General features: G+C 36.1%; 1 protein-coding gene across 1 annotated transcript in view; it reads left to right on the forward strand.

The window, feature by feature from the left end:
• The window catches only part of HDAC2 (histone deacetylase 2), a 56,771-nt gene that overhangs the window by 14,852 nt on the left and 20,147 nt on the right, over positions 1–21,772 (forward strand). The window contains exons 2-6 of the mRNA XM_036767760.1: positions 1,595–1,707; positions 5,459–5,576; positions 7,819–7,893; positions 8,115–8,253; positions 9,181–9,322. Coding sequence (XP_036623655.1) covers positions 1,595–1,707; positions 5,459–5,576; positions 7,819–7,893; positions 8,115–8,253; positions 9,181–9,322 — 587 coding nt within the window. The remainder of the gene's footprint in view (positions 1–1,594; positions 1,708–5,458; positions 5,577–7,818; positions 7,894–8,114; positions 8,254–9,180; positions 9,323–21,772) is intronic.

Below are 21,772 nucleotides of genomic sequence, written 5' to 3' on the forward strand. Positions count from 1 at the left end.
GCAAGTTCCTGACCCAGGTTTAGGTCTGTTGGCTTATGTGTAGTTGAGTTTCAGTAGACTGCTGCTGGACTCAGTCATTGTTAGCTCACTAGAAGCTTCTGCAGGTTCAGAACAACTGAATTGCTGGCTCCGTTTTGGTCTGGGTTTCTTACCCAGGTTTTTCTACTGCAGGCTTTGATGGAGGACTAAAAGCTAGAGTTGGGTTCCCCTCTCTGCTCTTGAGCTCAGAGTCACACAGTTATGGTTCTGGAACTTGTTTCTTGCCCTTTATACAGTGAGAGCCTCTCTTGTTCACAACTATTCCTCTCTGCCCTGGAACTGTAACCTGAACCTGGGTAATGGGTGACAGAGCTGCCAGCTAGCACCTGTTCCTAACACTTGTTAAGGGATCCCTGGGATTTCCTTCTGCCCCTGTGCTTCCAGCACTAGTGTTCAGTCTCTGCCCCTTTGCAATCCTTGGGCATTAGAATGCTCCCCACTACTGTTGCTGCTGCCTCCCTTGCTGTTCCTGGCCAGCCCAACCCAGTGTCCACAGACCTCTCTGTCTATCTTTCTAAGCTTCTCTGGACTGGAAAAATGACTCACTGTTGCTTTTTCTTGGCTTTCCCAATCAGTTTGGCACATTTTCTAGCTTGTTGTAGAGGAGATGTGTATGGAGTGAGCTGTGCAAAAAATACTAACTCTCACTCTGCCATCTTGACTCTGCCACCTTTCCCCTGGTAAGATTTTTAAAATTCATACATATATGTGTGACTGGTTGCAGTCACATTGAGCATCTGGATTTACCAGAGACATATTTTTTAAAAATTGTTTATTTTTCATGTTTTTTAAAAAAATTTATCAGATATTCCTTTTAACATAGCAGTAGGAACAATTTCTTCCTGTGTATTTATTCATCTTAAATTAAGAAAGCTGAAAAATCAGAAAAGCATGTCAATCTTTCCCTGTCAGATTTACCAAGAACATAAAGAGCAAGAATAATTTTTAATATATTTAAGTTTCTCTTGTTCACCTGGCTGAAAATTGAAAAATACATATTTGCTTTGTTAAAGTAACTAAGTGAATTTTTGTTATCAGGAAAATCTCCACAAAGTGTTAAGATAACTAGTTTAGTTATCTAAATAAGTAAGATATTAATATTTAAGATATTTGATCTTGGTAGTGAAAATTGTTGTCCTAGCATAGCCTGAAACCACCACCGTCATCTATAAACTGTTGAATTCAAAATGTTTATTTTCCAGTGACTTGATAATGATAACTTTCATGAAAGTCTTAGGTTTTTTTCAAACTAGAAGGGACTTAAGAGATTAATATAATACTATCATGTTATATACACACATTTTAGAGCCCAGTATTGGTGTCACACAGTGAATCACTAAAAGAGTTGAGACAACCTAGGGCACTTGCCACTCCTCTGTGGTTGTCTCCAAACTCAGTGTGGCTTGTTTAATTGATGATAATGCTGTAAAATGATGTAAACCAGGACATCATTATGTAGGGATAGGCCTATATAGTGATATCCTTTAAAATGTTTGCATGTAAACTATAAGTTCTTATTGGTATTGTTGATTGTACTTATTTCTTCTTATTTCAGGTGATATTGGAAATTATTATTATGGACAGGGTCATCCTATGAAACCTCATAGGATTCGCATGACCCATAACCTGCTGCTAAATTATGGCTTATACAGAAAAATGGAAATATATGTAAGTATCACCTTTCCACAAGAACATTCATGATTGAAAATTTAATTGAGCTGCTACTTTGAAATGAGCACAGTTTTGACCAAATGAGTCAACAGTGGTAAATGAGAGAAAAATATCATCAGTATTTTTTTTTCTCCTCTATCCTTAGCCTTCTTGGAACCCCTGGGCCTTAAATAGTCTATCCCCTCATATTTAAAGAATCATATTTAAATAGCAATCCATTAACTCAATTACTTAATAAAATGTAACAATAGGAAGGAATAAAAAATATCCAAAAACCCATCAAGCATGTTTGTCAAGCCCTAGCTTCTGTGCATATCCTTGTACAGAACGCTGAGGAAAACACAAAAGAAGTGAGTCCCTGCTCTGCTGCAGCATATTGTCTAATTAAGAAGACAAGCTAGAACCACAGAATTTGAGTTAGAAGGTCCATCACTTCTCTACCTAGGCCTTTGGTTTTTTACAGGTTAGTAAATTAAGGTTCAGAGAAAGAAAGTGATGTGCCCAAGTTAATTGGTGGTACTGAGTGACTGGCTTCCAGGCCCCAATTTTAATGTTCCACTGTGCCACATGACCTTAAATCCTTAAACAATCTTTTCTTTTCCACTCTGATGTTACTATGTCAGAACCCACACAGACTAGTAAAGTTGGAAGGGACCTCACCAGCCATCTAGTCCAGTGTGTACCTGAAAATGAATCCCCACTACAATATATCGAACTGCTAATCATCTGTCCTCTGCTTGAGGACCTCCACTGAGAGGATACCCACCATATTCTACTTTTTGGATAGGTCTGTTAGAAATTTTTTCTAATATTAAGCTTAAATTTGTCTTTTTTTACAAACCTCTTCTTTATTTCTGATTCTACCCGCTGGAGCCAAATGAAGCAAGTCCAATCCTTATATCATTTGACAGCTCTTCAAATGCTTGAAGACATTAATATTATGTTCTCCCTCAGTCCTCACTTAAAGTTAAATGTCCCCATTTCCTTTAAGTGATGCTCTTATGACAACTAACCCAGTTTACTATTCTCACTGACCAACTTTGGACACACTCTGTTTTATCAAGTGTGTTTGACCAGGGAAGAGTATAAAGGAACCATCATTTCCTTCCTGGAATGTCTGCCCTTCTTAATGTGGCCGAAGATTGCATTAGCTTTTGTGATTGCCATATCCCACTTCGCTAAGCCGTGCTTCCCCCGTTTTGTGTCTGTGAAGTTGATTTCTTGAATCTAAATGTAAAACTTTACATCTCTATTGAATTTCATCGTTTTAGATTCAGGCTAATGCTCTATCCAGCCAATCAAGAGGCTTTGGTTTTTTTGAGATACTGAATGTCATTCATTGTTAGCTATTCTTCATCTTTGTGTCATTTGCAAATTTGATAAGATATCATCTAAATTTTTATCCCAAGACACGGATAAAAATATTAATTAGGACAAGGCTAAGCACAGATCCCTGAGACACTTGACTAGAGATTTCCAGGTTGACTAATACATTAATGATTGCTCTATGAATCCAACCATTCAGCTGATTCTGAATCTAATTGTGTTACCCTCTAGTGCATAGAAGAATAGGATGAGCTGCTTTATCAAGTGGTTTACTAAAATCTATGTAAACTCTATGATATCCCCTGCCCTACCAATTGAATAATTCTCTCAGAAAAGCAAATGCAGCTATTTTCGCGTGACCCATTCTGGATGATGCTATGCTGGGTCTTAGTCAAAACCATTTCATTTCCTAGATGGCTACCAATCATCTCTTTAATGCTCTGTTCTAGAATTTTTTCTAGGAATCAAAGGTAAGCTTTCTGGTTTATAGTGTATAAACCATTCTCTTTTGAAAATCAGAACATTACTCTTCTGCAGTCTTTTCAGGTCCTCCAGCCTTTCTTTCTTTCAGATACTGACAGTGGCTCAGCCATCCTACCTTCTAGTTTTTTAGTGCCAGAGCATGAAGTTAGTTCACCTGAGCCAAGTAACTTGGATTTAGCCATGGTACTTAACGGATGTCCTTTTACCTTGGGCATCAGCTTCCCATTAGCCATTTTTGTTCAAGTATTTCTATTGTAGAGATCACTTCTTTAATAGAGAAAACAGACATGGAAAAGAATTGAGCATCTCTGCCCTTTCTCTGTTGTCATTGGACTCTGCTACATTAATGTTACCTTCAATTAAATGGCTTTGCTGTGATCTTCTGGACATACCTTTTTATAACTTGTCATGTGGTTGGGGAGTTCCATTTTCTTCTGCATCGTTCTCTTCATAGCTCCTATTTTTCCTTCCCATTAGGATTGTTTCCCTTTGTTTTATTTTCAGGAATTTCATTTTTTGAGTGGATCTTGACCCTCCTGAGCTGACTTCCCTTGTAGAATTTTAGTCCATAGGAGTTGGAGCCTATTCTTCAAAGCCCTTAACCCTTTGAAATCTGCCCTCCCAGCATATAAGGTTGCATGCCAGACTATGCCTAGCTTTGCTCACCTGTGTTACATATACTACTTAGAGGAAGTAGTCACATCCGCCCAAGGGTTCCCATCAATTCTACTCTAACACCCAGTTCCTCTGTTCAATCGTCTCCAGAATTGAATTTCCCCTTCTTGTTTCCTCTACTTTTTGAATGACAAAATCATAGTTAAGGCATGTCACAAAATTACTAGCTGTGCTTTTTGGCACAAAGAGTTCTAGCAAGTGTCTGCATAATTTAAGTCTTCTATTACCATTGTATTATGTCTTTTATATCAGGCTTATTTTCTATTTTGTTGAACTTCCCATCTATTACCTCTTTCTATCCAGGTGTTCTGTAGTATTCTGCAATGATAAAATTACTTCTGTTTCTCAATCCATTGATAGTCAGCTAAATGCACTCCACCATGCTTTCCCCACCCTGGTTCCAGATTTGTATATTTCCTCACAAAAGTATAATTATCTTAGTATACAATACTGCCATTATCTCCTTTCTTCTCCTTTTAAATAATTATACCATAAATTTTTATTAAGGCATAATCCATCCAGAGTACATTCCATTCATGGGTTTTATCTCACCAAATTTCAGTGATGCCCATGAGGTTCAAGTTTATTACCTTCTTGCTTTAGGACATCTACTTCCTCTTACTTATTACTTAAACTTTGAACTTTTGTGTGTATACATTTGAGGTTATCATTTTATAGCAGTTCTGCTTTTGTCTTTGCAACTGCAGCACGTAGCACATTGCCTGGTGTACTGTAGAAATGTAATAAATGTTTGTTGATTAATGGTTTTATTACTACTTGCTCCTTTCTTGGATTTTGTCTCCTTTGACTTTGTGAGTGTCTCAGATCCTATTCTTTCATTGTAATTACTCACTAGCATCTAGGGTGCTATGTTTCGAGGGCAGTTTTCTCCTTCCCCACTCCTCTTATCATCTGACACAAAATTGAATGCTTTGAGGTTCCTTATAAACCTACCCACTCTGAAAGACACCTGAGAAAGAGGGAGGCATTAAGGCCAGAGCAAGGTCTCCATTCCCAGCGTGAGGATGGAGTGGGATTCTAGATAGACAGAAGAGAAAGGCATTCCAGGGAAAGAGACAGCATGGTAAAAGCTTGGAGCTGGGAATGATATTTTGGACTGGTTTTTCTGAAATAGGGTAATTTATTTTTTCATAGTTTTTTTCCAGTGATGGCAACAAATGGGAACGTTTAAGCATCCTTTGTCAGTGAATTTATTTTAAAATAATTAGATATAATCCTAAAATTCTAATTTTTTTTCCTACAGAGGCCCCACAAAGCTACAGCTGAAGAAATGACCAAGTATCACAGTGATGAATACATCAAATTTCTGCGCTCAATAAGGCCAGATAACATGTCTGAGTATAGCAAACAGATGCAAAGATGTGAGTTTGGAAATTAAAAGTAGATGTTAATACTGTTTCATAAAATTCCTCTGTTTATATAGAGACTTTATCTATGAAGTTATATAAGGCTTATCGTAAATGGTTACTTATAAGTGCAATAGGATTAACATTACTCTTATTCGTCATCCTTACTCCAAATGTATTTTATCAGTGCATATTAAGATATTGACATTTATGGAAAGAAGTACCTAGATAGAGCAATTTTTTTTTTACTTCAGTTAATTTTCAATACTGCTTAATGGCAATGATAGTAACAATGACAGCTAACATTTATATAGCACTTTAAAGTTTGCCAAGCAGTTTATATACAGTATTTCATTTGAGCCTAATAGCAACCCTGTAATATAGATAAGTTTTAGTCTCCCCGTTTTATAGATAGGGAAACTGAACTCGGATGTTAAAAGTTCCTTTCTATGACTGAAGTGAAGTAATGATAGTCTGTAGTCACTTGGAAATGATTAAAATGACATTTCATGTGGCTTAATTATGCTATGATAGTTTTTGTCCTAATTAACAAAGGATTGACTTAGGACTGTAAAAGTAATGTAACTGGAAAATGCCAGGATTTCAAAATTGAGTTATTAGCTTTTATCCATTGGATGTAGAGATTGATATAACCAACTTTTAATGGGAAACTAGCATATGTAGTTGGGCTTTTGAATACTAACAAATTAGCGTGAACTTGAAACTGACTGTCCTGACCCTTCAATGGTGAAAACAAACAAAAAAAAGTCAAGATAATAACAGCACCTGCCCCACAGGGGTGTTGTGAGGGTCAAATGAGATATTAAACAGTTACCAACTTGTGTGCTCGAACCTACAGTGATTTAGTGCTACTTGTATTCCCTGTAGCTTTTCCAACAATGTTTTCCCATCTTTTAGACTTTTTGCTAGTTTGAAGGGTATGATTTCTATCTTAGCTTTGTTGTAATTTTCATTTCTCTGATTATTAGTGATGTCTGAACATTTTTTCAAGTGGTTGTGGATAGCTTATATTTCTTCTTTTGAAAACTTCATATTCTTTGAACGTTTGTTGTGGAATGTTTCTTTGTTTTATAGATTTGTGTCAGCTCCTTATGTATTTTGGATGTCAGATATTTGTCAGTTATTTAATGCAAAGGAATTTTTTTTTCCTACTCCATAACTTATTATAGCTGAACAGATTTCATTAGTGCATTATTCCAATTTTACATCATCTTGATTTTCTATTTTGTCATATGTGATCTCTTCTAGTTTGTGTCTAGTTATGAGTTTTTCCCTTTCCTTTTCATTCTTTACTATTTTTAAAATGGTTTAGCTTTTTATTTAGATCCCTTGTCCATTTGGGTTTATTATGGTAGATGGCATAAGATGTTGCCCTTAATCTGTGTTTCATCAGACTGCTTTCCAGTTTTCTGAGCATTGCTTCTTGAATGAGGAATCCACTCCTTAGTATTCTTGGATTTATTAAATACTGGGTTAATGTGTTCATTTGTTTAGGAGTATTATTTAGCTATTCTCCTCCATTGTGTTTATGTGTGTGTCTGTATATGAAATAACCATTACCAGATCATTTTTTATGGTTGTTGTTATAATATGGTTTGAGTTAGATCTGTTAATCCTAAGCCTCCATTCCTGCTTTTTTTCAGTGTTTCTCTTGAAAAATAAATTTTGATATTTTTGTCTAGTGCTATGAAGTAATATATCATTACCTCTCATTTAGTCTATTAAAATATCTGTTCTCTTCTTTTTTCTGGCTACCAATGTTTCCTTTATTCTGTCACATAAAATACTTCCATGTACACATTTTATTGCATTATTTTATTTCTCTGAAATCTCTTCATTGCTTCCTGAATGAAGCTTTGACTTCTAAGCTGGATGTTCAAGGCCCACCACAACTTGGCTGTAATCTACCTTTCCAGTCTCTCACACTCCTCTCTCTCAAACTGTACTATTTGAAAACTTTCCTTCCCCTACTTCTGGCTGTTGAAATACTGCTCCTATAAGAACTCTTCCCTGAGGCAAATCTCTAGACAAAAATTATCTCTTTTCTTTGGAATCTTACAACACTTTATATTTTTTATGCATTTGTGCACCTAGCATACACTAACTCCTAAGTTCCTTCATGGTAGTGACTAGCTTTAGTCCTTTATACATACAAGATGCTTAATATTTGTTGTCTTTAATTTTTTTTTTTGTATTAATACATTCGGTTAAATTAGACTTGGTACTTCTTTCACAGTTAACGTTGGAGAAGATTGTCCTGTGTTTGATGGGCTTTTTGAGTTCTGCCAGCTCTCAACTGGTGGCTCTGTTGGTGAGTAATCTTGATTTAATCCTATATCCACAAATGGTTTTAAAATTTAAGTTTTCCCATTTTTAAAACACCTGGTAGACACTAAAATACTTCTTGACTTGAAAATCAAGAGCTGAAAATTCCTCATGTTTTATGTAATGAAAAATTATGCTGAAGTCTTTCTTATTTTATTCATTGTTAGAACTAACAGTATTTTCCCTTTTTTAATTTCTCTTTCTCAGCTGGGGCAGTAAAATTAAACAGACAGCAGACTGACATGGCTGTTAATTGGGCTGGAGGTCTTCATCATGCAAAGAAATCAGAGGCATCAGGTTTCTGTTATGTTAATGATATTGTCCTTGCCATCTTAGAATTGCTAAAGTAAGTTCATTCTAATATTAATGGTTACTTTTTTGATATTGTAATTATATTGAAAATTCCACATATTAGTGAAGATAATCCCCTCTCCATTAGCAAAAGATAATTTTAAAATTATTTTATTCTTCTTGAGTCTTGACTTGCATCCGTTTAATCCAACATTAAGAGAGCTTATTCTTGACAATTTTTGGAAGAGAAGACCATGTTAAATGTGCAAAACTCAAAATTAATTAATGTCTGATTATGATTTTTAATTATTAGAAGGTAAGGAATTCCCAGCTACCATTGGGAGCATTAAAGGACTCTTTGAAGACTTAAGAAAGGTGAGAAGGCAATAGCCTTTCACCAAGTAATCAGTAAATAATTATATTGAATGACCAACAAGTTTTGAGGTGTTTCTCCTTACTTGATAGGCCATAATCAGGACCTGATGTTTTCTTTTTGTTGTTGCCATTTTCTGTATGGTTTTAGAGTTTCTTCATCTTTGGCTTCATCCTTAATGGGTTAGAGGGGATAGGGCAGCTAATAGCATCCAGGATTTCTCCTCACCACTTCTTAGATTTGCTGTAATTGTGTTTTATGATCGGAAAGTCTTTTCTTACAATTGTTGGAAACACTAGCAGGTGTTATATTAAAACAGAAAACAGAAAGGTGTAGAAGACTAGTACTCTTTGCCTGAGTTTTACACAGAGAGATTAAAGAAATAGCATCAAGAGTGTGAGAAGAAAAAATTACCACTCTAAATACTAAAAATATTCATTGAATTGAATACTAATTTTTTTTTTTTTATAAATAGCTTTTAGTAGTTTTGTGAATTTGGCAAATTCCTTCTTTCTTAACAAATATGTTTAAAATTAATTTAGTTTAAGGACTAATATTTTCTGCATTTATTTTCCTGTAAATATTTATTTCCTATAAATCTTTTTGTAGGTACCATCAGAGAGTTCTGTACATTGATATTGATATCCATCATGGTGATGGTGTTGAGGAAGCATTTTACACAACAGACCGTGTAATGACTGTATCATTCCACAAATATGGTGAATACTTTCCTGGCACAGGAGACTTGAGGGTAAGACTGTTAAGCATTTTAATTTTCCTCATGGGGAATTGTAGAGTTCATATGTGAGCTAATTAATGCATGTACCTTGTTAATTTCTGTGCATTATACACAATATGCTTAGAGTTTACTGTGGCCTAGGCTTGTATTTTAATTTTCCTCAACAAAATCTTATTAAGCATTTACAATTGTAAGAGGTATTTGTCTTTGTGAACCACTGCATAACTGATGTAGCCATAAGATATTGTTAGTTGAATTAAAATGGTTGTAATTAATTGTTTTTCATTTTCATCATTTTTATGAAATAAGTAATACTTGAATTTTTCTTGTTTCCGTGGATGGGGTGAGTATAGGTATTTTACTAAATCTGTTTAATATAGAGTCTTTCAGCTAATTCCCATATGCAGCCCTACCTTGGTATCCAATTTGAATCTTAATAGTTTTGTGTGTTTAAATATCATAGAAATATATTGTCATTCATAGCTTTATTAACAAGAAAGGAGAATCAAGTTAATTGTCTAAGGAAAAAGATGGTGTTTTTGTTTTTAATAAGTTTCTGCACATTCAGAACATTGCACTGATTGGTAGTTTTAGCTGTCCCTTATACCTCTCTTATGCTGTCAATTGTCTATAAAGACCAGTTGCCATTTACTATTATACTACAAAATGTATACTATAAATTTTGGCTGTCCAATAATTGTCTTCCATTTTTAATATTGAAAAGTAGTTTAGTATAGTGGAAAGAAAACTTGATTTGGAATTGAGAACTGGATTCAAATTGTAGCTCCTGATACTTATGATCTGGGTGACTTTGGTTACCCAAAAGTTAATTGGTTAGTGAGTAATTAACCATTCAAGGTTATAGTTTCTGCTTTTGTGCAAAGTGAAGGTATTGGAATTGATTTCTCTCTCATCACTTAGAATCCTGAATCCTTTGACCTAATTATTGTCACCTACAAAGTAATGCTTTTATGGCACTAGGTAACTTTAAGTGGGTCACAACATTATGTTTGGGGTAAAGTGTGTTTTGTTACTTAAGCAAATTTGTTTCTGTCTTTTCCTTGGCACTTATTTATGAAGAATCAAATTATTCCTTCAAAAAACATTTTTTAGTAGCAGAGCATATACTAGGATTCTTTTCTTTTCTTTTCTTTTTTTTTTTTGGTTGTGGAGTAAAGAGTCTACATCTATGATTTCATTGGTGTAAAGAGCTCTCTCTATCAATGAAGGTCAGCAGTTCTGCAGTTTATGGTCTTGGGGACATTTCAGAATAACTGCCTTTCTCTTAGGAATAAGGAGATAAAATGAGTGTGCAGGCCTTCAAAAAGCTTATATTTTGTCAGAAGTTTAATGGTAATAGTTAAGTCTTTTTTTTTTTTTTTGGTTGCAACATGTATTTTAATTTTTGTAGTTTCAATGTTATTATAATTTAATTTACATAGAGACTTTAGGTGAAAAAACAACAAAATAAAGGGCCTAAATAAGAAAAAGCAGCTAGTAAGCAGGGCAATTATTTTGAAAAGGAGCCAACTCTCTATTGTATATTCACAGCTGAATCACTTTTTAAACTTTCCAAGTAGCAAACTTAGGAAGACCACAGCAAGCTAGAAATATCTATTGAGATAATTCCTATTCTAAGAAGTATATTTTGTTTCTCAGGAATACAGTAACAGTCTTTCTGGTCAGATATATTCAGATTGGCTCTCATTCTCTGCTTTTATTTCTCTATTTTGAAAGCTTTAAGCCACTTGTTTCAAACTCAAATAGGAATGAGGGTCACTAAATTGCACATAAGGATCTCTGTAGTTGCACATAAAAAAAAAAACTACTTATTAACTCTATTGATTTAATACCTTTATGTTATTAAATATTTTCCAATTCTGTTTATAAGATCATTACTGAGGTTCTTAATTCTACAGATTGGGAAAGTACATTCTAGATTTTTTTTTTTAAATGCAATTTATTTATTTAACATATTTGGTTTTCAGCATTGATTTTCACAACAGTTTGAATTACAAATTTTCTCCCCATTTCTGCCCTCCCCCCCCACTCCAAGATGGCTTATATTCTGGTTGCCCTGTTCCCCAGTCAGCCCTCCCCTCTATCACCCCCCTCCCCTCTCATCCCCTTTTCCCTTCCTTTCTTGTAGGGCAAGATAAATTTCTACGCCCCATTGCCTGTGTATCTTATTTTTTAGTTGCATACAAAAACTTTTTTTGTTTTTGAACATCTGATTTTAAAACTTTGAGTTCCAAATTCCCTTCCCTCTTCCCTTCCCACCCACCCTCCCTAAGAAGTTGAGCAATTCAACCTAGGCCACACATGTATTATTATGTATAACCCTTCCACAATACTCATGTTGTGAAAGGCTAACTACATTTTGCTCCTTCCCAACCCATCCCGCTTTATTGAATTTTCTCCCTTGACCCTGTCCCCTTTCCAAAGTGTTTGTTTTGATTACCTCCACCCCCATCTGCCCTCCACTCCATCATCCCCCCGCCTTTTATTTTTTTTTTTATCTTCCTCCCTCTTCTTTCCTGTGGGGTAAGATACCCAACTGAGTATGTATGGTATTCCCCCTCAGGCCAAATCTGATGAGAGCAAGGTTCACTCATTCCCCCCTCACCTGCCCTCTCCCCTCCTCCCATAGAACTGCTTCCTCTTGCCACCTTTATGCGAGATAATCCACCCCATTCTATCTCTCCCTATCTCCCTCTCTCAGTATGTTACTCTCTCATCCCTTAATTTCATTTTATTTCTTTTAGCTATCTTCCCTTCATCCTCAACTCACCCTGTGTCTGCTCTCTCTCTTTTACATATATATATATGCACTTACATACACATACATACATATACACATAGATACATACATACATACACATTCACTTATATATATACATAAACATATATATATATATATGTATATGCATATTCCCTTCAACTACCCTAATACTGAGGTCTCATCTTTCCATGTAGGAATGTAAACAAAACAGTTCAACTTTAGTAAGTCCCTTGCAATTTCCGTTTCTTGATTACCTTTTCATGCTTCTCTTGATTCTTGTGTTTGAAAGTCAGATTTTCTATTCAGTTCTGGTCTTTTCACTGAGAAAGCTTGAAAGTCCTCTATTTTATTGAAACTCCATATTTTGCCTTGGAACATGATACTCAGTTTTGCTGAGTAGGTGATTCTAGGTTTTAATCCTAGCTCCATTGACCTCCGGAATATCGCATTCCAAGCCCTTCGATCTCTTAATGTAGAAGCTGCCAGATCTTGGGTTATTCTGATTGGGTTTCCACAATACTCAAATTGTTTCTTTCTGGCTGCTTGCAGTATTTTCTCCTTGATCTGGGAGCTCTGGAATTTGGCAACAATATTCCTAGGAGATTTCTTTTTGGGATCTATTTGAGGAGGCGATCGATGGATTCTTTCAATTTCTATTTTGCCCTGTGGCTCTAGAATATCAGGGCAGTTCTCCTTGATAATTTCCTGAAAGATGGTATCTAGGCTCTTTTTTTGATCATGGCTTTCAGGTAGTCCAATTATTTTTAAATTATCTCTCCTGGATCTATTTTCCAGGTCAGTGGTTTTTCCAAGGAGATATTTCACATTGTCTTCCATTTTTTCATTCCTCTGGTTCTGTTTTATAATATCCTGATTTCTCATCAAGTCACTAGCTTCCACTTGCTCCAATCTAATTTTTAAAGTAGTATTTTCTTCAGTGGTCTTTTGGACCTCCTTTTCCATTTGGCTAATTCTGCCTTTCAAGGCATTCTTCTCCTCATTGGCTTTTTGGAGCTCTTTTGCCATTTGAGTTAGTCTATTTTTTAAGGTGTTGTTTTCTTCAGTGTATTTTTCAGTATTTTTTTGGGTCTCTTTTAGTAAGTCATTGACTTGTTTTTCATGGTTTTCTCGCATCCTTCTTATTTCTCTTCCCAATTTTTCCTCTACTTCTCTAACTTGCTTTTCCAAATCCTTTTTGAGTTCTTCTATGGCCTGGGGCCAGTTCATGTTTTTCTTGGAGGCTTTGGTTGTAGGCTCTATGACTTTGTTGTCTTCTTTAGGCTGTATGTTTTGGTCTTCTTTGTCACCAAAGAAAGAATCCAAAGTCTGAGACTGAATCTGGGCGCGTTTTCGCTGCCTGGCCATATTCCCAACCAACTAACTTGACTCTTGAGTTTTTCAGTGGGGTATGACTGCTTGTAGATTACAGAGTTCTATGTTCTATGTTTGGGGGGGAGGTGCCAGCTCTGTCAGAGCCGCACTCCTCCTTCCCCAAGGACCCCCAGTCCAGACTGGGCTCAGATCTTTGGCAGGCTGTGCACCCCTGCTGTGATCCGCCACTTAATTCCTCCCACCAGGTGGGCCTGGAGCCGGAAGTAACAACAGCTGTAGCTGCCCCACCTCTGCTGCCCCCGGGGCTGGAAGCCGAACCGCGAACTCCTTCCACTCCCGCAGCTTTTCCCACTAACCTTCTCCGCGGTCTTTGGTGTTTGTGGGTCGAGGGGTCTGGTAACTGCCGCAGCTCACTGAATCAGGGCGCTAGGGCCCCCTCCGCCCGGCTTCTGGTCTGGAACGTCCACGCCGCTCAGGCTGGGCTCTGCTCCACTCCGTTCCCAGCTCCCAGCTCTGTGTGGAATAGAGCTCACCCAGAGACCATCCGGGCTGTCCTGGGCTGGAGCCCTGCTTCCTTCTGCTGTTCTGTGGGTTCTGCCGTTCTAGAATTGGTTCAGAGCCATTTTTATAGGTTTTTGGAGGGACTCGGGTACGGAGCTCACTCTAGTCCATGCTTACCAGCCGCCATCTTGGCTCCGCCCCCCTAGTTAAGTCTTTTTAACTATACAACAACTCTTCCTAAAAATTGAGCTTTGTCTGCAAAACATGTCTATGAAGTTTTCTGTCAGCATGCTATTTGTTTTGTACCAATACTAATTTATTTTCCTAAGTTTGCTTACCAAAATAGATTTAGTGATAAGTTGAAATTTTTATTACAGTAATTTAATAAAATTGCATATCACATGCTTTTTTCCTTCTGATGTTAATAAAAGGTAGCATTTAAATATCACTACGTTATCTTTTTTTTTAATGAAGTCATAATATTCTGCCGACTTTAAAACAGAAATTTGCCATAGAAGCCCTTTCTATATAAATAGAAAGAACTTAAAGGAGCTAGATTATAGAAGTGTTCTACCAAAAATTATGTAATTTTTAAAACTAAATATACATGATTTTCCTGTTAAACTCTGTGATCTCTGATTTTTTTGTTTACTGAGACTGTAAATTGCTTTTTTCATTATTCACTGGAATAGAAATAATGAAAAACAAGTTTATTTCTAATATTTTAAAAGAAAATTTTCTAGTTAACTATGTTAAAATTACTTTTTCTTCTTTTGATTCCTTAGATTATCATCATTAATATTTTACCTTTTTTATCCTGTATACATTATCAGTCATCTATTAAATACCCCAGTGTTCTTGACTATTTTTGTTAACAACTTTTTTGGTCCTGCTAGATTTTAGGAAGAAAATAAATGTATCGAAATACTTTTAATACAGCAGACTAAATTAGTATATTAAGTGAAATTTTCTACTTTGATATAACTAAGCCATGAATCATGAGCTATTTGATAAGAAGGAGAAATAGATGATATTTTTAATGGGCAGTAATTGCACTGTAATAGAAGTATCATGAAGGCAGGTGTTGTATTGCAATTTTTATATTTATATCTTCAATGTCTTCTACAGAGTAAGCGTTTAATATATATTTGTTGAATTTAATAAATTTTAAGACAAACCTATTCTGTTTCCCTCTTTTCATCACTTTGAACTACTTAAATGGCATATTTGGGAGTCTGAACAATCAGCGTACAGTGTTTCTTTCTAAATGGTAGTTGCTTGTAAAAGAAATCATTGGAAGTCTTCAAATCTAAAATATTTCTTTCTAGGTATGATTTTTACTTCATCTGTCCACAAGATGGTACTGTTTCCTTAACCCTAAAGTTATTAATGCTGGATTACTGAGAATATTGAAAGCTTATTTAAAAGGCAACTTAGTTTTCATTCCATATATGTGCTCATGAGAAATTTGGGATTTATTGTAATTTAAGTATTTCACAGTCAGCAATAAAATTAATAGGATTTTTTGCTGTCTCGTTGAAAGTTTTTTTTTTAACTTGCATAGCATCTTTCACATTGTATGTAGAATTCTATACCACTTGTGTAGGTGACCTTAAAATATTTTGTTTGATATAATGACATGACCATGTCTGCATTTATTAGTACCATACCTCCTTGTTGTCCTAGATCTATGTCCTTTTTCCTTTCCTATGTTAATAGACCAGGAAAAAATGTATGTAGATTATTTGAAATGCTATCTTCTCTCAGAAGATAATCAGAAAACCAAAAAAGAAATAGAATTTTTTAAAGTGGAGCACATAAGACCTAATTATTTTCTCACCTTCCCCCTCCCTTCCAGCCCTGCCGTGTTAGTGTCCAAGGAACAACCAGCCTCACAGGCTCACAACCTAGTTTTCATTCTAAACTCCTCACTTTTCTCATATGCATTGTTACCAGCATATACTGTCAGTCGCTAAGTCCAGTTGATTCTACCTTACCAAAATTTTCATGTAGACTCCCTTCTTTTCTTTGACATTGCCACTACCCTAATACAAACCCTCATCTCCTTACACTTGGACCGTTGCAGTAGCCTGCTGATTGGTCTCCCTGCCTCAGGTTTCTCCCCACTCCGGTTCATCTTCTGCTATGTTATCAAATTGTTCTTCCTAAAAATTGTCTTTTCTGACCATGTCAGTCTCCTATGCATTAAACTCCATTGGTTTTTCTTTTACCTCCAGGATCTAATAGAAAATTCTGTTTGACTTTTAAAGCCCTTCATAACATTACTCTTTTCTACCTTTCCATTCTTCTTATACCTTACTCCCCTCCAAATACTCCACAGTCCAACAACATGACCTTGATGTTCCTTGTACGAGACATCCAGTCTCCAACTCCCAACTTTATGTGTTTTCAATGGCTATCCCCCATGCCTGGAATTCTCTCCCTCTCCATTTGTGCTTTCTGGTTTCTCTGGCTTCTTTCAATCAATTTTCAGTGAAAATCCCACCTTCTACAAGATGCCATTCTCGTTCCTAATTCATACTAGTGCCTTTGCTCTGTCAATTATCTCCAGTTTATCCTGTCTGTATCTTGTTTGTACATAGATATTTGCATGTTATCTCCACCTTTGGACTGTGAGCTTTTTGAGAGTAGGATCTGCTTTTTTTGAGTAAAATTCCAAACATAGTAAGTTTTTTGTCCTAAGATTAAGGTGTTCAGTTTGAGCTAAGTCAGCGTCTTTGATAGAGTTTATGTCAGAAAGCAGAGTCCATGTCAGAAAGCATCAGTCCATGGTTTAAGTGTAATACCATCAAAATAAAAATAACTTTGAAAGAGTTCTGAATTATTTCCAAGGTATTTGGAGATTTGTCTTTTCCAAGAAGTTAACAGAATTTTACTCTACTCCATCTTTGTAAGGTACTTTCTTCCAGCATGTGGAAGTTTGTAAGATTATATCCTCTGCTTTTTTCTTGACTACCAGCATAGCCAAGAAAGCTTGTGATTTTTCAGTAGCATCCATAATGATGATTTCAGGAACTTGAATTGAAAGATTTATCTCATTATATGGTTAAAGATATCTACCAGGAAGATAACTAATGAATAAAACCCTTTCTTTCAAAGTATTTCCTAGAGCAAGTTTTCTTTTTCCTTAAGCTGCTCTTGGTTCAAACAAGCCCTTCAAGACTTGTCCTCTTGCAAAGTAGTGAATTTCAGTGTAGTAGAATGGCACTTCGTTTTCTGCTCCCACTTCTAAGAGAGTCTTTTTTAAAATATGATGATTCAGACACCTACGCCTCATAAAGTTGATGACTTTTGTGGCTATTCACAAAACTTTTTTCAAGGCTGTTGGAAGAGTCTGTTGGCGTTGCATGTTGGTGTTAAAAGCAGTGAACAACAGCGACATGAGGAGCTTCCCTGTTTTTGCTAAAGTAGCATAACCAGAAAATTTAAAGCAACTGCATCTATGCAAACTGTATAAAACTTTCCATTCCACAGTTTTATTTGGCAAAAAAAAAAAAACAAAAAAAACACCTTTTTTTTTAAACTATTTCCAAAACATTAATGGGCTTTGTAGCTTCCAAAAGGGATTCACAAAGTATTAATCATCTATTTTCATTAAGCGGTGTTTGTATTTTCATCCATACTTACGTACTGAAGGGGTCATTGGCAAGACTACCAATGCCTCAGTGACTTGCTTCAAAATATAAAAAGAAATATCAACTATCCCATAATTTATCACATTATTTGACAGTGAAGCCACTCCTAGATTTTTCCTCTGTTATATTTCATAAACCAGTTTGACCCTTTGCAGTGCTCATGGCTCTGCTAAAGTCTCTTCAGTAATGTGGGACTTCATTTGTTTGGCAGTCTGGTAAGCAGCTTCATAGGACTCTTCACAGTTTTTATGAAAAGGCAAGTACAAATTTTGCAAATGCCTCACTTTTTCAAATTGACCTTTCTTCACACAAAAAGAACCTGACATCTTTAGGTACATTTTTAAGGTGATCTGATATGAGATACCCTTTCAGTTTTGCTGGCTTTGTACTAACATTGGTAAGAATTTTTGCTGCAACAAATACTGTGGCATGTCCCAACATGTTTGTTAATGCAAATGAAACCATATTAATATGTGGTTGTTCGTTATTATTTCATTTTATTTCATCTTTTTTTAACTTAAATTGGGATTGTAGATTTTTTTTGAAACTCAATATTTTTGTATGGTTTTTTAAGTGACTTGTTTGATAAACCTACATAGAAATAATTTCTATGTTGTCAGCGGGCATTTATTAATGCTTACTATGTGCCAGGCATTGTGCTAGGCTTTGGAGAAAACAAAGAAAGGCTAAATCAACCTCTGCTCTCAAAGAGCTCAAAATCTAATGGTGGAAACAACATGTAAAAACTGCATTTATGGGATAGAAATAGGTTAAGTTGAAGGTGATTAAGAGAGAAAAGTCTCTAGCAATAAAGGTGACTAGGAAAGGCTTCTTGCAGAAGGTAGGATTTTAGCTCTGACCTAAAGGAGGTCAGATAAGCCAGAAGGCATAGATGAGGAGGGAAAGAATCCCAGGAATGGGGGAGAGCCACTGAAAATGCAGTGTTGGGAGTTAGAGACGGAGTATTTCAATCAACAAAGGAGTCGTGTCATTGTATCACAGAGTAGTATGGAGTGGGGTAAGGTATATAGAAAGACTGGACAGGTAGCAAGGGGCCAGCCTGTGAAGGGCTTTAAAAGCAAAATAGAGAATTTTATTCTTGCTTCTGCAAATAATAGGGAATCACTGGAGTTTAACACATAAGTGTGTGTCCTGGTCAGAAGGGTGATTTTTTTTTTCCTTCACACTCTGTTTATGTATATTTATGAAGTAAAGGTTGTATGTGTAGTGTCAGTGTATTTATCATTCCATGAAAATAATACACATTTTAAAATTATGTCTCAAGAGAATTGAATTCAGTCTGAAATGAGAACAATTATTTCTAGGAAGGCATGAAAAAATCCACATTACAAGAATAATATGATTCCTGAGTTATTAAGCCATTAGAATTATTAAAGCTTTAGATAAATTACAAGACCAGCTTTATTTTACTTGTCATAAAAAGTAACTGAATATCTTGTACCTTACTTAATTAACATTCTGGTAACTTTTCTCCAGGACACGCTGCTTCTAGCCTTATTAAAATTCCTAGCTCTCAATCTCCTCCAACTTTTGTCTTTATACTAGGAGAATTCACCATACTTATTGATACTCCCTCAAAACATCCTGACTTAGCTACACACAGAGAGGTCCTATCCTTGACACCACCATCACCCACTAGTGTTCCACACCAGGACTTCTTAAACTTTTTCTGCTCATGACCCCTCTTCACCCAAGAAATTTTTATATGACCCCAGGTATATAGGTATAAAAAATAGGTACACAAATCAAGTATTTACTGATAATAAATCATAAAGAAATTTATTTTAAAATAATTCTTTGGTATACATATAATTTTACCATTTATTAAAGACTAAAGCAAATTTATGTACTAATGAGATGGATGTGCTTGTTTATTTTTACATAAAGAATTAAGTCTTGGCAAAATATTTGCTACTGCAGAACACAGAGGATCTTCAACATTATTCGGAGTTGATCGATATTTTGATTTTGTAATCGTCAATGCTGAGAATGCTGCTTTGCATAGATATGTAGTGCAAAATGGCAGAAATATGTTTAGGACCATTGCACAAATTGTTGGAAATTCTGTCCTAATCCCAATCAAAATTCATTAAATGATTTTGTATGTACAGTAAAAACACTGCAATTCATAACATACAGTAGTCCCAAATCTGGGCCAAGGTGTTTCTGGCAGCATTTATTGGCATTGACAGCATGATAACAAGCAAAGTGTGCATGTTGTGTGTTCAGAACCAAGGCTGCAGTGAAGTTGCGTGATGCATACTTCCGGAAAACACCTTGGATTCATTACACATTTGATTTTGAATTAATTTTTGGTCATTGTGCATTCAGAAATTTTTTACTATTGCCAAATTTTTCATGACCCCCATATTCAGTTATGTGACCCCGTATGGAGTTGTGACCCACAGTTTAAGAAGTGCTGTTTTACGCTTTCTAGTTTATGAACTCTGAAATTCCTGCTTACTCACGGGATGCATTGTACCTTCCCTCTTATTAATGTGCTTTTGAAGGAAGCTGAAAAAAATCATGAATCCATGCTTACTGATTCCACAGCTTTACATTATATAATCTCATCTGAGGGTTTTTGCCAAGAGCTCTCTCTTTTCATCTCATATTATTCAGATGCCGTTCTTCAGTATCTTCCTTCATCCCTATCTCATATGAGGAGGTAGCCCTTCTCTTAGACAAGACAAACTCCTTTACGGGGAAAAGTAGATCTTGGTCCACTCTATATTCTCCAGCAGTTTGCCCCTTTTCTCTAACTCTGCTACACTAATCTTTAATCTCTCCCTGTACTCATTTTTTCTTTACTGCACACAAACACACCTAAGTCTACTGTATATCGTCTGTATAACCTCACTACTATCTTCTATGTCTCCTCTCTTTCTTAGTTTAACTCCTTGAGAACCCTGTTTGTAATTAGTACCTTCACTTCCTTTCTTCTCAGTTCTCTACATTCTGACCTCCAGCTCCATCTTTCAGTAAAACTGCTGTCTCTAAATTTACCAGATCCAGGAGCCTTTTCTTTTTTGGAGGTGTGGGGGAAAGGCAGGGCAATTGGGGCTAAGTGACTTTTCCAAGGTCACACAGGTAATAAGTGTGTCAAGTTTGAATTCAGGTCCTCCTGACTCCAGGGCTGGTGCTCTACTCACTACACCACCTAGCTGCCCCCAAGGGCCTTTTCTTAATCCTCATTTTCTTTGATCTCTCTGCTATCTCTGACAATCCTGATAGCCCTGTTTTCCCTGATAATTTCTTGTTTTATAAATCTTCACTTCACTGCTTTCTCCTGGCTTTCTTCCTCCTTGTCTGACTGCTTTTTCTCCGTCTTCTTTGATGGATCTTTATCCAGGTTACTTCCACTAAACATGAGTCCCTTAAGACTCTGTCTTGGGCCCTCCTTTCCCCCCTATATTATTTTGCTTGGTGATGTCATCAACTCCATTTACCCAGCCCTGACCTCCATTCTCACATTTTACTGCCTATGCGACATCTCTATAATTGAATTTCTTAAGTTTGTCATGTCCAGAATTGATCTCCTCTCTCCCCACAGTCCTTCCCTCTATTCTTCCTAACTTCCCAATTACTGTTAAGAGTACTACTGTCCTCCCACTCACCCATCATAGCAACCCAGGTGTCATCCTCACCTCCTCATATTACTACCCATATCTAATCAGTTGCCATGCCCTATCACTTCTAACTCCCAGCAGCTCTCACAAATATGCCCTTCTTTACTCCTAGGCTCTACAAGATGGTGCATAATCTGTATCATTACCCAATTTGTTAGCAGTAAAAAAAAAAATTACTTTAAATTCATAGAGACAGCTTTGTGGTACAGGAGGTTGAGTGTTGGACCTGGAATTAGAAAGAATTGAGTTTAGTTCCTTCCTCAGGCAGGTCACTTAACCGCTCTCCACCTTGGTTTCCTCAACTATAAAATGGGAATAATTGTATCACTACCTCCTGTGGTTCTTGTATCAAATAAAATGACACAAGTAAGGTCTTTTGCAACCTTAAAGAACTATATTAATGATAGCCATTATTAAATAACAGACTTCAACAGTTGCTTCAGCTATCAGATATGTTGGAACTTTATTTGTCTACACTCAAAACCTGGACCCTGTCTGTGTTGCAAAAGGCTAACATTGCCTTCTGTAGAATTATAATTCT

The sequence above is a fragment of the Trichosurus vulpecula genome, chromosome 7 (genome assembly GCF_011100635.1).
Source record: "Trichosurus vulpecula isolate mTriVul1 chromosome 7, mTriVul1.pri, whole genome shotgun sequence".
NCBI lineage: Eukaryota > Metazoa > Chordata > Mammalia > Diprotodontia > Phalangeridae > Trichosurus > Trichosurus vulpecula.